Consider the following 17,084-nt stretch of genomic DNA (forward strand, 5'->3'; position numbering starts at 1 on the left):
AGTTTGTACCCATTTAAGACACTTCAGCCTGACTTCAAACAGAAAGCAACAGATCACCAGATGATATTTGTCATGTTTTCCTAATGTCTTATTGCCAACTTTTTCATCCCTTTCTCTTCAAGGTATTGGACCCGTCCTTGGACTAATCTTTGTACCATTGATTGGATCAGCTAGTGACAATTGCCAAAGTAACTATGGTGGGAGGCGACCATTCATCTGGCTACTATCTCTTGGTGTCCTTCTGTCACTCTTCATCATTCCTCATGCAGACTCTTTGGCTTCCTACTTCTCCTACGGTGGGAACCGTGTCCACATTTTCTTCCTGATTTTTGGAGTGGGGCTACTAGACTGTTGTGTACAGGTCTGCTTCACCCCATTGGAAGCTCTCCTCTCTGACCTCTATCATGACGACGAAAGCTGTGGTCAAGCCTTCGCCATGTTCTCGCTGATGATCAGCGTTGGTGGTTGTATTGGTTATCTACTGACCTCCGTCAACTGGAATTATACGTACGTGTCACTTTACCTCGGTGGACAAGATGAGTGCCTGTTTTTATTATTGACCGTTATATTTGTAATAAGTGTCCTTGTAACAATGAAGACGGCAGAAGAACATGGCCATGGCCAACAAGCTCTGGACCGCAAACCTTCTGTGACCTCTATGTCCTTCACCAGGGGATGTTGTATACCAAAATGGAAGCTACGTTCTTGGAAATGTAACCCGATTTTTTGCTTGTTGAGCCTTTGCTGGTCTATTACCCCCAGGATTTATCACAGTTACTGCCGCATCCCCAAAGTTATGAAACAGCTGTGTGCTGCTCAGTTATGTAGCTGGATGGCTGTTATGTCTTTTATGCTGTTCTATACAGATTTTGTAGGTGAAGGACTATACAAAGGTATTCCAAGTGCAGCGCCTGGAACTGAGTCAAGAATTCGCTACGATGAAGGTACAGCCAATGTAGTTTTACTATTGCTTTTCCAATAAATTGATTTCAGGTTATTTCCTCAGTCATATTTATATCTTGCAGTGTCTTAATCCAAAAAACGGAATATTTAAAGGGAACCCAACACACTGAAAAGCCAGACCAGTCTGTGGCCAGCATATTTAAAAAAAAAATTATAATTTTTAAAGAATTTCTGGTTATATTTAAAAAAAAAAAATTCACTTTACTGTCTGTATTATAAAGTAATCAGGCCACTAGGCCTAGTATTAAAGGGTTACTCCGCTCCCCTGCGTCCGGAACATTGAGTTCCTGAACGTTGTGTGCTGGCTTCCGTGTTCATGCCCGCCCCCTCAGGATGTCAAGGCCTGCCCCCCTCAACGAAAGTCTATGGGAAGACTTGCATTGAGGGGGCGGGACACAACCTCACTTGACAGGGTGTGACGTCATGAGGGGGCGGAAGCCCGCACACAGCGTTCAGGAACTCAGTGTTCCGGATGCTGGGGAGCGGAGTAACCCTTTAAGGTGAGACTACCTGTTCTGTCACAAACTTTTTTTTATATATCAACTGGCTCCAGAAAGTTAAACAGATTTGTAAATTTTTTCTATTAAAAAATCTTAATCCTTTCAGTACTTATGAGTTTCTGAAGTTAAGGTTGTTCTTTTCTGTCTGAGTAATCTCTGATGACACGTGTCTCGGGAAACGCCCAGTTTAGAAGCAAATCCCCATAGCAAACCTCTTCTAAACTGGGCGGTTCCCGAGACAAGTGTCATCAGAGATTACTTAGACAGAAAAGAACAACCTAAACTTCAGAAGCTCATAAGTACTGAAAGGATTAAGATTTTTTAATAGAAGTAATTTACAAATCTGTTTAACTTTCTGGAGCCAGTCGATATTTAAAAAAAAGTTTTTTCCTGGAATACCCCTTTAAAACCAAACCCTCAAAAAGTTGTAAAGTTGAGGTTTTCTTTCTAATTCCTCCACAATGTAGTAAATTAAATATGTTCCTATAGCTGGACACTTTATGGCCTATCTTAGTGTGAATTCTCCACATCTATTGTCTTAACTCCTGCATATTTGTGAGATGTAACCTGTATCTTCTGCTTGTGAGCTTAGATTTGCTTTGGACTTGATAAAGGGAGGAATCCCGAAATCTTGTCTCTGTTAGTCCAAAAAAAAAAAAAAGGTATTACAAGATACTGAAACATTTTTTGATTTGCACCTAATTCCTCCACAAAATAATATAGATTTTTTTGGGTTGCGCCGTACATTTTATGGTAAATTTAGTTATTTTTTTTTTTTTTTCGGATACATTTAGTATTCGGAGTATCATATACATTTTTGTTCAACTTAGTTTTGTTTCATTACTTCGTTTTGTTCTTTTTCGTGCCGGGGTACCACGAAAAAGAAAGATGCTGTAGGGAGTTGTGAGAAATTAGTTTTATTTTTTTGATAACAAAATAAAACTTTTTTTTATTTAGAAGCAGGGGACCATTATCACGCCCCCTCCCATAGACTTGCATTGAGGGGGCGGAGTGTGACATCATGAGGGGGTGGGGCTATGACATCACAAGCTCCCGGCTCCAGTGTTCGGAACAGTTTGTTTCAAATGCTGAGCAGCGGAGTACCCCTTTAAGATGTTTAGGGGCGGTGTACCCCTTTAAGGGGCTAAATGCTGTTAAAAACAACACCACCATAATAATATAGTGAATAAAAATATATATACAATCAGCACTGATCAGTAAAAAAAATCTGGGTGACACATTCCCTTTGAAAACAGTAGGAGCTGAGCTATTTGAGTTACACATTAATGGGGGGGGAGAATCAGTAAAACTTATTTACTAACTTAAAACTCTGCTAATTTTGCTCAGGAGTCCAGTGGGCGGTTCAATCAGCATTTGACAGTTATCTCTATATGCGCATTCATACGGATAAGATGTCAGTGACTGATTGGACTGCCCAATGGATACCATAACAAAAAAAAAACAGGCAAGGAATTCCCTTATATGTAGAACTTCTTAAGCCCAGTTTCCTTGTAACCCTTTTAATGACACAGTCCCACTAAAGTGCATGACTCTTGGAAGGTTTACAGTTATGTTACAATCTCTCCTCCCGGTGATAGTTTGCAGAGACAAAACCTTAAAGGGGTACTCCGGTGGAAAACATTTTTTTTTTTTTTAAATCAACTGGTGCCAGAAAGTTAAAAAGATTTGTAAATCACTTCTATTAAAAAAATCTTTACCCTTCCAGTACTTTTTAGCAGCTGTATGCTACAGAGGAAATTCTTTTCTTTTGGAATTTCTTTTTTGTCTTGTCCACAGTGCTCTCTGCTGACACCTCATGCCCGTATCGGGAACTGTCCAGAGCAGGAGAAAATCCTCATAGCAAACCTATACTGCTCTGGACAGTTCCTGACATGGACAGAGGTGTCAGCAGAGAGCACTGTGGACAAGACAAAAAAGACATTCAAAAAGAAAAGAACTTCCTCTGTAGCATACAGCTGCTAAAAAGTACTGGAAGGGTAAAGATTTTTTTATAGAAGTCATTTACAAATCTGTTTAACTTTCTGGCACCAGTTGATTTAAAAAAATATATTTTCCACCGGAGTACCCCTTTAAGCTCCTGGGCCTGGTAAAAAAAACACCAAATCCATCATTTATCCTTTTAGGTAGTAGGGCTCCTTTTGGCACAGGCTTTGCAGGGGCCGCATGCTCCGCTAACCCGGTGATTCCCAACCAGGGTGCATCCAGCCAAAGACTGTCCGGGCATGCTGGGAATTGTAGTTTTGCTACAGCTGGATGCACCCTGTTTAGTTGGGAAACACTGCGCTAACCTATTTCTGTTTTTCTTTTCTTAAACCAAGTGTTTCGATTTCCCAATGAACTAGGGTGCCTCCAGCTGTTGCAAAACTACAACACCCAGCATGCCCTGACAGCCAAAGGATACCATTAAATAAATAAATACCATTTTTATCCTCTATAACAGTGGTCTCCAACCTGCGGACCTCCAGATGTTTCAAAACTGCAACTACTGCAACTTGTAGTTTTGCAACATCTGGAGGTCCGCAGGTTGGAGACCACTGCTCTATAAACTATTTCTGTTAGATTCCTGTTCTAACAAGAAGACCCTGTGAATGGTCTGTGCAAGACCATTCATACAAGGTGATCTATCTGAACTGTCTGTCTCACTACCTTGTAGGCCTAGGCACAAACTCAAAAGTTTCTGCCGATAGGTGACCCTGCTTGCTGACAGTGTCCACTTTTGAAATCTGCAAGTTGACAGTATCCTCTTGGAAATCTTCTGCTACTAGCCCCATGATGACAGGACCCAGGACTGAAATGTGGCTTAGACCAGGAAAATACAAGTCCCACCCATGCTCAGTTAATCATAGTTAAAGGGGTTATCAAGGAAAAAAACTTATATATATCTATCTATGTATATATATCAACTAGCTCCAGAAAGTTAAACAGATTTGTAAATTACTTCTATTTAAAAAAAAATCTTAATCCTTTCATTACTTATGAGCTGCTGAAGTTGAGTTGTTCTTTTCTGTCTAAGTGCTCTCTGATGACACCTGTCTCGGGAACTGTCCAGAGTAGAAGCAAATCCCCATAGCAAACCTCTTCTACTCTGTGTAGTTCCCGAGACAAGCAGAGGTGTCAGCAGAGAGCACTGTTGCCAGACAGAAAAGAACAACTCAACTTCAGCAGCTGATAATTATTGGAAGGATTAAGATTTTTTAATAGAAGTAATTTACAAATCTGTTTAACTTTCTGGAGCCAGTATATATATATATATATATATATATATATATATGCATACATTTTCCTGGAATACCCCTTTAACTACAAGATTAGAAGTACTGAGAATGTTTGATTTAGAAACCAAATCTAAAGAATATCTGCGTTAGCTGTTGAATTTGAACAATTGTTCTCTGTTCTCTGCAATCTTCTGGTCTAAAAGAATGTTTCATCTAGGTAATTTCTGTGCAATTCTTAACCATGTCCACCAACAGGAACTGTGGACCTTAAAGGGGTACTCTACTGGCCAGCGTGGAACTAAATGTTCCGAACGCTGTTTTCGCGCTGAGGGAGTCGGCCACGCCCCTCGTGATGTCACAGCCACGACCCCGGAATGCAAGTCTATGGGAGGGGGCGTGACAGCTGTCATGCCCCCTCCCATAGACTTGCATTCAGGGGGCGTGACATTGACATCATGAGGGGGCGTGGCTGACCCCCGCAGCATGAAAGCCAGTGGAGTACCCATCAGATCCACCAAAAAAAAACAAACATTTTTTTAATATATCACTTAGTACCTAATCCTGACCATGTACATCTACTTTTTATGTGTCTAGCACCTTTATTTATTTTTTTATTACACTTTTAATTTAGCTCACTAGTCTGAATTCCTCTCAAAGGGAGGGGGCGTGGCCTCACTGTGCAGGTCTCCGCCCCCTCCCACAGTATGCTATCTGCTCACATCTCCCTTAGCATTAGCAAAACTACAACTCCCAGCTTGTCCTCACTGACAGTAGCCAGACACAAGCTGACAGTGGGAGGATTTTTCCTCCAGCTCTGAGCCCTGAGCTCACAGCTGTCAATCAAGGAAGTGTCCATGACATAGGTGATGACGCATGGACACAGCAGGACTAGTATGTGTCCAAGCAGGCGGGGGGGGGAGGCAGTTGTCTGACTGGCTTTTTCAGTATGAAATGCTGAAAATTTTCTAATGAAAGCAATTGCAAAACCTATTGGTTATACATGCTTTACCACATATCAAAAGTTTTTGTATCTGACAGTGCCCATTTAAGTCCAAAATATTCATATTTTTTTTATAGCACCAACGTGCAAGGGTGTAAACCTTCAAAAGCAAGGGGTCAGTTTGGACCTTCCGATATTGCAAAACTACAACTCTGTGCAGCATCTGAAGGTCCATTGATTTAGCTTTAGCAAAGTTATATGTATCATATACCTTTTGACTGATCTCCAAATTCTCCAAAATCCAATGGCTGATCCCTATTGGTTTGCCTTGAGGGAAAGCCACCACATGGCTTTCCCTCCAAAAAACATTAGGGATCAGATGAAAAAATAACTCTAACATGCCAATCCTTAAAGGGGTACTCCGGTGGAAAACTTTTTTTTTTTTTAATGAACTGTTGCCAGAAAGTTAAACAGATTTGTAAATGACTTCTTTTATAAAATATTTACCCTTCCAGTACTTATTAGCAGCTGTATGCCACAGAGGAACTTCTTTTCTTTTTGAATTTCTTTTTTGTCTTGTCCACAGTGCTCTCTGCTGACACCTCTATCCGTGTCAGGAACTGCCCAGGAGAAAATCCCCATAGCAAACCTATGCTGCTCTAGACAGTTCCTGACATGGACAGAGGTGTCAGCACAGAGCACTGTGGACAAGACAAAAAAGAAATTCAAAAAGAAAATAATTTTCTCTGTGGCATACAGCTGCTAATAAGTACTGGAAGGGTAAAACATTTTTTTTAATAGAAGTAATTTACAAATCTGTTTAACTTTCTGGCACCAGTTGATTGAAAAAAAAATGTTTTCCACCGGTGTACCCCTTTAAAATGGACAATTTGAGCATCAACGTCTTCAGTTTGGAGACTGCTGCCCTTGTACTGCTCACAAGCAATCTTCTGATCTAAAAAACGTTGCACTGTGCAGTTCTTTACCATGTCCACCAACATGAAGTGTAGACCTCAAGTCCAAAATGTTCACATTTTAAATGACACCAAAATATAGAGGTTATAATAATAAAAGAAGAGAATTTTTGTAATATGTTTTGTTCTTGTTCCAACTAACTAGTCACTGTATTGCAGGAATCCGCATGGGGAGCCTTGGCCTCTTTCTCCAATGTGCGACATCCACCTTCTTCTCCATGATCATCAACAAACTGGCCAAGCAGTATGGGTCTCGGAAAGTGTACTTGTCCAGTTTGATCACCTTCACCTCTTCTGCCCTAGTGATATGTCTGTCCCAGAATATCGTCATAGTCACCATCATGTCCTCCTTAACCGGATTTGCCTATGCTACCCTACAGACACTCCCGTACACCTTAATATGTCTCTATCACAAGGAGAAAGAAGTAAGTCAAATGCGTTTATCATTCGTTAATTCTTCGAAGACCAAACCCCATATTGAGAGTCCATTATGTAACAAATTGGAATGATGGTTGAGTCTTCTATGAGCCCTGGAACAATGAAGGAAGCCGGTTTGAACCAATTTTATGCATTTATTTAAATAAAAATAAAGCAACTTAATTTTATAAAATCTCCTTCAGGTTTACAGCTAATGTGTCTCCATGGTAACAGACTACACCCAAAATTCCTGTGTAGTCTGATCTTTCAGTCCAACTGCCATCCAGCATATGGAAGAGAACATGTCTCCAGGATCCGACTACACAGGATTTATTTGTAGTCTGCTGCCATGGAAACATATAGGCCTCCATAGATGCTTTAGACACTAATTGAATTTTGTAAAAAAAAATAAAAAAATTGTGGGGTAACCTCAATTGATCTAAAGTCATTCATTATCCTTTGGATAAGATGTCTTATCGCCGGGGTCCCACCCCCCTCATGATGTGACGTTCCTCCCCCTCAATACAAGTCTATGGGAGTGGGTGTGACGGTCACCACACCCCCTCTTATAGACTTGCATTGAGGGGGCGGGCCATAACATCACGAGGGGCCGTCATCAGGCACATAGCGGAGTTCGCTCCTTACAGAAGATGACAGGGTGCTGCAGGAGAGATTGCGGAGTTCCCAGCAGTTGGACCCCCGCGATAAGATGTTAGGGGCGGAGTATTCCTTTAATGGTACGTCTGTAGTGTTTATCTTACCATTGACTGAAAAGATACTTGTATCATGGAAGCATCCGATAAGCAATGTAAAATATATGAACGCTCATCAGCTACTGTTGAATTGCCAGCTTTAGATTTCTGTCGATATCAGTCAAGCTATGGGAGTAGATGAAGGAAATATGAGAAAGATCAATAGAAACATAGACTTTCAATAATGACATTCCCATAAAAAATTGGCATAACTCATAGTCATGCCACTCTACCCACCAGCAATGGATGGTAAGGGGCTCTGGTGGTTACGAACTCTGGGCCCTCCTGTTCTGGGAAGAGGGTTAGGGTGTAAACCTTCAAAAGCAAGGGGTCAGCTCAGTGGTCTCCAAAGTGAGGACCTCTAGATGTTGCAAAACTACTGTTGGCTGTCCGGGCATGCTCGTAGCTGTTGTTTTTGCAACATCTAGAGGTCCACACTTTAGAGACCACTGATTGAGCCCTACCAAACTTATCCATATTATATGCCTATTGACTGATCTCCAAATTTCAGCAAGACAGACCAAAATTGGTATATAAATTGTTACCACCAACAACTGATCAAATGGCTGTATTGGATTTTTTTTCCCATCTAATCCCTATTGGTTGCCTTAAAGGGGTACTCTGGTGAAAAACATCTTAAGATGTCTGATCGCAGGGGTCCTGCCACTGGGGAATCCTGCAATCTCCGGATCGGGACCCCGGTCATCAGTGCACGGAGTTAACTTCGCTCCGTGCCGGATGACTGGCGATGTGACGTCATGAACACGGGAGCTCCAAGCTTCAGTGTTCCGGACGCCGTTGTTGCCGGCCCGGAGATTGCGGGAGTCCCCCTCAATTCATGTCTATGGGAGGGGGCGTGATTGCGGGAGTCCTTTGGATAGGGGATAAGATGTGTTTTTGCCTGAGTACCCCTTTAAGAGAAAGCCACCAGATGGCTTTCCCTCCAGAAGACAACAGGGACCAGATGGAAAAAAAATCCAACATTCCAAACCTTAACATGGACAATTTGAGCATCAATGTTTCCGAGCATAAAATATCCACCCTAAAAAAATAAAAACCTGTCATCTATCCACAGGATGAGGGGATAAGTATATGATTGTTGAGGGTAAGTGGAAATAGGGCATCTCCGGCTCTCATATAAACAATGCATGGAGTGGAAGATGGCACTTGCTGTCTACTGCTCCATGCAGCTGGAAGAGCCAAAGCCTGCTCCATGCAGCTGGAAGAGCCTGTGGATAGGGGAGAAGTTTTTTTTTGGCCAGATAACTCCTTTAATCTGCAAGACTGTCTAAAAAATGTGGCTATGTATTACAATTAGCATCTATAATTAGGATGTCATAATCTCTGTAGGTATTCATGCCAAGGCCCGTGTTGCCGAACATCCGGACTGAGAAGATTCTCACCAAAGAAGCCGTGTACTTTTCACCCAATATACCAACCAGCCACCAAAATGGAAATTGTAAGCACAAAGGACACAACGAGGAAGAAAGTATATATATTACTCAAGAACCGGATACCTCCCCTCCACCCGACGACCACCACTACTACCCCACAGACAACAATAACCAGACGGCCCACAGGGACGATAAATCTCTTAAAGACGTTTACGCGAAGAGAGGGATCGGCCTTGACTTTGCGACCCTTGATAGCGCGTTTCTCCTTTCTCAGGTCTTTCCGTCCCTTTTCATGGGGATCTTTGTCCAAATGATGGAGAACGTGACGGTCTACATTGCTTCGTCGGTTGTCTTTGGAGTATTTGCCATATATTTAGCCAACCGTGTTGTTTTTGACCAAAAAGACTTGCGAACATAAAAAAATATGTCAAATATCGCCAGTGGGAAAGGAGACAACGAAAACCTTGTTTACAGTGTTCACGTTTACAGCCATAGGTGTATCTTTGTATGTTTTCTCCAATTTCTTGCCCTCCTCTCTCATTTTCTTCTTTTCCTACCTTGTTCAATATCCTTTTCATTTAGTTTGGGTTCACACTATGGGATTTACGAGCAGAATTCCGCTTTGAAATTCTACTGTAAATGGGATTCCGCTGCACAGCGCATACCACTGAATTTCTGGGCTGGACTTCTCATCACTGAAATTTATCCGCTAAAAGAATGAATTCATACTGCACAGACTACATTGCCATCTGATAAAATCGGCAATGTCCGCACGGTCCCAGCACCGACACAGACAAGTCAGCTCTGGACAGAATATTCCGGAATGTGAACCCAGCCTCAAGCCTTATTCTTTTTTTTTTTTTCATTTTCCCCTCTTTTCTTCCCTTCTTTTTCTCCTTTCCCTTTCACATCCCTATTTTTTATTATTACTTTTCTCTTGTCCCAACTTTTTTCTTTTTCCCATTATTTTTTTTGCCTTTTTCTTCTAGTCCCCCCCCCCCCCTCATTTTCCTGTTTTCCATTCCAAACACACGAAGATGATTAAAGGGAATATAATCTTTTTATGAATGCCGTAAAACATTTGAAATGCTGAAACAACATAACTGACCTACCTTATTCTTATTAGCAAAGAGAATAATTCCCTAAGAATTGACCAGTTCAGAAAGTTATAAGCTATTGGGTATATGAGCTGAAATATTTAAGACTAGAACCAACTAAGGATTCAGAGGAACTTCTTTTTGGACCAAGTGACATCCCGTGAGACCTACAGAATAACATTTCTTTAAAAAAAAAAATCTTTATCTAGATTTGGTTTTAGAATTGTCAGATCTTTGTACCCAAACTTTTTAACTCTCCTAATTCCAGAATTAATTAAATTAATTCTGAATTATAAAAATATACATATTTATAAAATATTTTTTATATTACAGAATTAATTTAATTCCTGTTTTGTGTAATGTTCCAGTTCATGTCCTAAAAAAAAAAATGCACCCCAGGATTTAGCTTGTCTCAAATTCCTTTTAATTTCTCCACTCTTAGAGGATTCTTGCTGCAGCAGGAACCTCCCCCCACTGCTATATATGTAAAGGAGACCAGACCAATTTGTTTTACTAAGCATTAAATGCGTCCCCATGCGCACTCCGGTGCTGGGGTGTTCATGAACACGGAAGCCTAGGACGTCACGCCACGCCCCTTCCATTCATGTCTATGGGAGGGGACATGACGGCTAGTACACAGCCATCATGCCTTCTCCCATAGACATGAATGGAGGGGATGTGGCTGTGGTCGCCAGTCTTCCGGCCCAGAGCGGAGTTCACTCCGTGCACCAGGTGACTGGGGTGCCGCGGCAGAGATCGTGGGGGTCCCCACTGGCCGGATCCCCGCAATCAGACATGATATCCCCTATCCTTTGTCTAGTGGTGGAGTACCCCTTTAAAGTCTCATAATTTCTAGTATTTCTCCCAAAATACTGCACACTTCTTCTCTGCTTTATCACTTTAAAACAAAGCACAATCTCTGAAATTCAGATTTAACTGCAGGAATGTAAAAAAAAATAAAAAATAAATACAATCGACAGGCCGAAATCCCACACGGAAATTTTTTAAAATATTGTAATCGAAAAAGAAAAATGTTATATAGGCGAATAATTTATTTTTTTCTGATTTATTTTAAGTATTTACTAAATGTACTGTATAACGACTTGTAAAGAATATTAACTACTGTTACTGAATCAGCCTTTTTAGATCTTTTACTACAATGTAAATTGAGAAAAAAGCTGCTAGCTTTATATGTTTTTTACTTTACTATGGGAATTTTTGTATTTGTTTTTTGCATATGATGATACTTTCATAGTGAAAAAGTTACTGGTATGTAGATAAACTTAATATATGGATAAGGTCTGTTCCTAGGTAAATTAAGGGTCTTGAAGCGGTTCTTTTTTTATTACAGCTTCCGACTTCAATTTTGGCTCACCTTGGATTAGTCCAATGCATATTCGTCCACACCTGCATAGGGGAAATCTAAAAGTCCCCTGTAGGTACTTGCATAGGGCTAGTCCTACATTAGTTTAATATGGTATGTGGTTGGATGTCAATGTATTGAAGAACCTCTTTTAGGCTGGCCTAAAGTCTCCAGAGGTACTAGTTCATCTTACACCTTACATTGAAAAGGACACCATTTTTGAAAACAACTTTCATTGACAGACCCAAGATCTGTGATTCAGCCTAAACTGGCTATACACATAAGACGTGCCAACTTAAAGGGGTACTCCACTGCTCAGCGTTTGGAACAAACTGTTCCGAACACTGGAGCCGATGCTGGAAGCTCGTGACGTCATAGCCCTGCCCCCTCATGAAGTCACGCCCGTCCCCTCAATGCAAGTCTATGGGAGGGGGCGTGACAGCCGTCACGCCCCCTCCCATAGACTTGCATTGAGGGGGCGGGGCGTCGTGAGGGGCGGGGCTATGATGTCACGAGCTCCCAGGGCCGGCTCCAGTGTTCGGGGCAGTTTGTTCCAAATGCAGAGCAGCGGAGTACCCCTATAACCCAATGATTTTGTACGGATTGTCCAACCATCTACTCTGTATGGTGGTCTCCCAACTCTCCCCCAGCAACCCGGTCTTTTTGTTCTTGCTGAGATAAGCCAACCTCTCAGCCGAGTTTTCGTAAGGAACAGGAAATAAGCTACTACCAGACCTCTATGACAATGCCTTATCTCCCTTGGGAACAAAGAATTGGACATATGGAAAGTCCAACACGCTTGATCGTTCACTCCCCTATGCTGTCGTGGTAGAGTCAGGAGGCCCCGATACACGTTAGTTGCCCAATCCCACCAAAGCAACCTGACTTTTATCTAACATATCTGGCAAAACTAAGACCTCTTGTATGTGGTTATTTTATTGCTCCAGCAGCTAATGATCAGGGGAACAAAAATGATGAAACCCTCTTTGAGAAAACTTTTTTTTTTTTTTTTTGTCCTTAAAAACTTCAAGCTGCTATACAGTATCTGGGAAAGCTTGGGTGACAACCAATATGTCTTAAAGGGCTACTCCAGTGGAAAATAATTTTTTTCATATCAACTGGCTCCAGAAAGTTTTGGACAGATTTGAACAGATTTGTAAATAAATTTTATAAAAAAAATATAAATCCTTCCAGTACTTATCAGCTGCTGTATGCTCCAGAGGAAGTTGTGTAGTTCTTTCCAGTCAGACCACAGTGCTCTCTGCTGACACCTCTGTCCGTGTCAGGAACTGTTCAGAGTAGAAGCAAATCCCCATAGAAAACCTCTCCTGCTCCGGACTGTTCCTGACATGGACAGAGGTGTCAGCACTGTGGTCAGGGAGAAAAAAACAACTCAACTTTCTCATACAGCAGCTGTAAAGTATTGGAAGGATTAAGATTTTTTATAGAAGTAATTCACAAATCTTTGACTTTCTAGCACCAGTTGATTTAAAAAAAAATATATATAATTGTTTTCCGCTGGAGTACCCTTTTAAAACTTTCCTTAAAATGGTTGTCCATTTCCATTCCCCGATACTCAACCTTTAAGGAGTGAGCCGCCGTGGCCATATAGGTTTCCCCTCGCTTGATTGGGTGAGCCATGTTGCTGGTGCATGTCCTAAATTGTCACTGCTTCATGAGGGCTGAACCATTCCTACTTGGGGTGGCCAATGGATATGCCACAGAGATAAGACACAGCTATCTCCCTTAAAGTGTACCTGTCGCAAACAAAAACTTTTTATATAATGTAGATAAGACCATTATATGTATATTTGTAATATAAATTGATTAAAAAATGTGTATATTTTTGGGTGAAAAAATGCTGTCCCTGCAGCTATTGTCTGTGTGTCTCTATAAGGAGTCCAAAAACAGGAAGTGAGGGCAGGACAAGCAGGGCTCTGTGCAGGCTCCTGGCTTGTCAATCATCCTGCTGTGTGATCCAAGGGGCGTGTCATAGAGCATCACTGCACAGAGCCCTGCTTGTCCACCATCACTTCCTGTATTTGGACTCCTCATAGAGACACATAAACAAGAGCTGCTGGGACACATATATACAAATTTTGTAACCAATGTATATTACAAATATACATCTAATGGAATTATCTACATTATCTAAAAAGTTTTTGTTGACGACAGGTACAACTTTAAAGCATTGGGAAAGCTATGGGGCTATGCCGGTTCACTTACCAGAAGTGGTACATCGGGGATCGTCTCCACATTGGTTGTCCTCTTGCTTTCCACAAGGTTGAGACTAGACCCATATGAATCAGTCAGATTGCTGCTTCTATTTACAAACAATATGGACTCCGGCCGTTTTAAAAGTGGCATCACCGCTACTATAAGATTGCGTCTGTATAGTTCAGACAAAAAAAAAAGTGGTAATGGGATTGGTTGATATGTGCAGCATCTCAACTTAACTATTTCACAACTTTTCAGAAATGTTTTGTTCATCTGCTGAGAACATTTTGGCGCATTATTAGTATTGACGACGTGCGTTGGAATCTTAAGCCTTATAACAATGTTTTTCCTAAGTGCCTGTACTTCATGTTTGTTTGTATTTTTAATTTCTTTTAAAAGAAAGTGCTATATTTAAGGGGAATTTTTTGTTACTGTTGTAATGACAGAAGTAATTTATACATTAGGATTGTTTTTGTAGTTTTGACGCAGTTATCATGTAAATATGATGTATACATGTTGTCATAAAGCTAATTTCAATAAATTATTCCTCTGAGGCTTTTATTGTTTCCTATTATGTTGTGTTCTGGCTATTGCTATGTCAAAATAATAATTTAAATGGGTCAATGTAAACTAAATTCCCTAAACGAAAAGGGGGAAATAGGAGGGGTCCTAATTCTGAATAGTAAGACCAGCTAGTATAAATTACTATTATTCGATAAATCCCCTCAGGCTCCTTCATCTCAGAAAATACAATGTTGTACTTGGTGTATCAAAAACATCACTTTCGAGACCAATTTGGGGCAAAACTTGGCTTCATAATAGGAGGTCCAGTTTGATCTTTGATATAAACCACCCTCAGAGTAAAAGTCCAAGCCCGGCCTGGTCTGTTCCCCGAGAGAGTCAAGAATGAAGATTGGAGAGAAGCAGGACCCATCATGGTGGACGAATAGTCGATCTTGACCCAAAAATGTCCGGGTGATGTTACAATTGCATACAAAGTTGGCTGATATGTTGACTTCTAGGGAACTTTACTTGAATGCTCCTAAAAATGATTAGCTTTAAGGTGGTAGCGGGGGCTACTGGGCCCTTGGTGCTGGGTGTAACCATGAGGCTGGTGGCAAAGGGGCACCAACAAGTCATTTTGTTCTGGTCAGGTTATTTAGACACCGGGATGGGGCAGAAAACTGAGTGTTTGCCACACGTAAAAGAAAGCTTACGCATCTGTACCTAACTTCAGCTCTGAAGATAATAACAGTACCGTATAACAATTATAGTAAAGCATTTCTCACTATACACAGTATTATCCACAGAACATGTGAACCCAACAAGGAATCATCTTCTCCAATATCCTCCTTCGGTCTACAAAGAGACGGATTATTTTCATAGCTGAATGGGGTCTCCAGTTTTTCTATTATTTGTGATCTTAAAGACGTATGGCGCCGGCATGTGCAACCATAGGAATCTAAATATACTTCATGGAATGTGCGCCCATCATGGCAGGGTATTATTAGATATGAGAATCACTGTATTAAAAGGATATCAAATGCACACGTTTCTGATTTAGGACTGAAAGAGCACATTTATTTTCGCATTGTAAGACATAGGACGGGTATGTCCTCATTGGGAACGTCTTGGATTAAAACATATAGAGAACTTTTCTTTAGGGAGACTTATTGGTTTAGAAAATCCATTTCAAATGAGAGAATTCGGGAATAGTACAGCAATGTTCCCTGATCAGCATCCTCATCTATTGGTCAGAATGGAAAGTGGCTGCAAAGAGAATCTCCTGCCCTGGAGGACCCAACATGTCCATGTGTTAGGCTGGGTGCACAGAATGTAACATTTTTGGTGCATATTTAAAGGGTTATTCCTTTGGATAGGGGATAAGGTGTCTGATCGCAGGGAGCCTGCTGCTGAGACCCCCCGCCATCTCCCTGCAGCACCCGCATTCTATGCAAGTGCTGAATCTCCAGTTATGGAAACCTCCGGGTTTCCGGGGCTGGGGACGTGATGTCACGCCACGCCCCCTCCATTCATGTCTATGGGAGGGGGCGTGGCGGCTGTCACACCCCCTCCCATAGACATGAATGGAGGGGGTGTCATGCCCCCTCCCATAGACATGAATGGAGGGGGTGTCATGCCCTCTCCCATAGACATGAATGGAGGGGGTGTCATGCCCCCTCCCATAGACATGAATGGAGGAGGTGTCATGCCCTCTCCCATAGACATGAATGGAGGGGGTGTCATGCCCTCTCCCATAGACATGAATGGAGGGGGTGTCATGCCCCCTCCCATTGACATGAATGGAGGGGGTGTCACTCCCTCTCCCATAGACATGAATGGAGGGGTGTCATGCCCCGTCCCTTAGACATGAATGGAGGGGGTGTCATGCCCCCTCTCATAGACATGAATGGAGGGGGTGTCATGCCACCTACCATGAACAGGAATGGAGGGGGTGTCATGCCCCCTCCCATAGACATGAATGGAGGGGGTGTCACTCCCTCTCCCATAGACATGAATGGAGGGGTGTCATGCCCCCTCTCATAGACATGAATGGAGGAGGTGTCATGCCCCCTACTATAGACATGAATGGAGGGGGTGTCATGCCCCCTCCCATAGACATGAATGGAGGGGGTGTCATGCCCTCTCCCATAGACATGAATGGAGGGGGTGTCATGCCCCCTCCCATAGACATGAATGAAGGGGCGTGGTGTGGCGTGATGTCCCCAGTCCCGGAAACCCGGAGGTTTCCGAAACTGGAGATTCAGCACCCGCATAGAATGCGGGTGCTTCAGGGAGATCGCGGGGGGTCTCAGCAGCGCCCCCCCCCCCCCCCCCCCGCGATCAGACATCTTATCCCCTATCCTTTGAATAGGGGATCAAATGTTTTTACCCCTTTAAGTTTATGCGCCCATTCCCCAGAAAATGTAGCCACATATACACTGATTGCATATGCATTAAAAAAAGTTTTACACTGTGTGAACCCAGCCTTACATAGACAGACTAGTGGGGAGATTTATCAAAACCAGTGCAAAGGAAAAGTTGCCCAGTTGCCCATAGCAACCAATCAGCTCGCTTCTTTCATTTTGCAGAGGCCTTGTTAAAAATGAAAGAAGCGATCTGATTGGTTGCTATGGGCAACTGGGCAACTTTTCCTCTGGACAGGTTTTGATAAATCTCCCCCCTATATGTTCAGTCAAAGCACTAATAAAAACTACAGCATGCATTGTA

At 42.0% G+C, this 17,084-nt stretch overlaps 1 protein-coding gene and 1 long non-coding RNA gene across 5 annotated transcripts in view; one reads left to right on the top strand and one right to left on the bottom strand.

Moving 5' to 3' along the window:
- The window catches only part of LOC130267430 (solute carrier family 45 member 3-like), a 49,044-nt gene extending 37,074 nt beyond the window's left edge, over positions 1-11,970 (top strand). For all 4 annotated transcript variants that reach the window (XM_056517240.1, XM_056517242.1, XM_056517241.1 and 1 more), the window contains exons 3-5: positions 123-944; positions 6,773-7,038; positions 9,133-11,970. In XM_056517240.1, the coding sequence (XP_056373215.1) occupies positions 123-944; positions 6,773-7,038; positions 9,133-9,594 (1,550 nt within the window). In that variant the 3' untranslated portion in view covers positions 9,595-11,970. The remainder of the gene's footprint in view (positions 1-122; positions 945-6,772; positions 7,039-9,132) is intronic.
- Positions 7,007-17,084, bottom strand: part of LOC130267432 (uncharacterized) — a 30,423-nt gene continuing 20,345 nt past the window's right edge. Inside the window, exons 4-5 of the long non-coding RNA XR_008843190.1 lie at positions 7,792-7,908; positions 7,007-7,143 (exon numbers count right to left, since the gene is read on the bottom strand). This is a non-coding gene — a long non-coding RNA (uncharacterized LOC130267432). The remainder of the gene's footprint in view (positions 7,144-7,791; positions 7,909-17,084) is intronic.

The sequence above is a fragment of the Hyla sarda genome, chromosome 4 (genome assembly GCF_029499605.1).
Source record: "Hyla sarda isolate aHylSar1 chromosome 4, aHylSar1.hap1, whole genome shotgun sequence".
In the NCBI taxonomy this organism is placed as follows: domain Eukaryota; kingdom Metazoa; phylum Chordata; class Amphibia; order Anura; family Hylidae; genus Hyla; species Hyla sarda.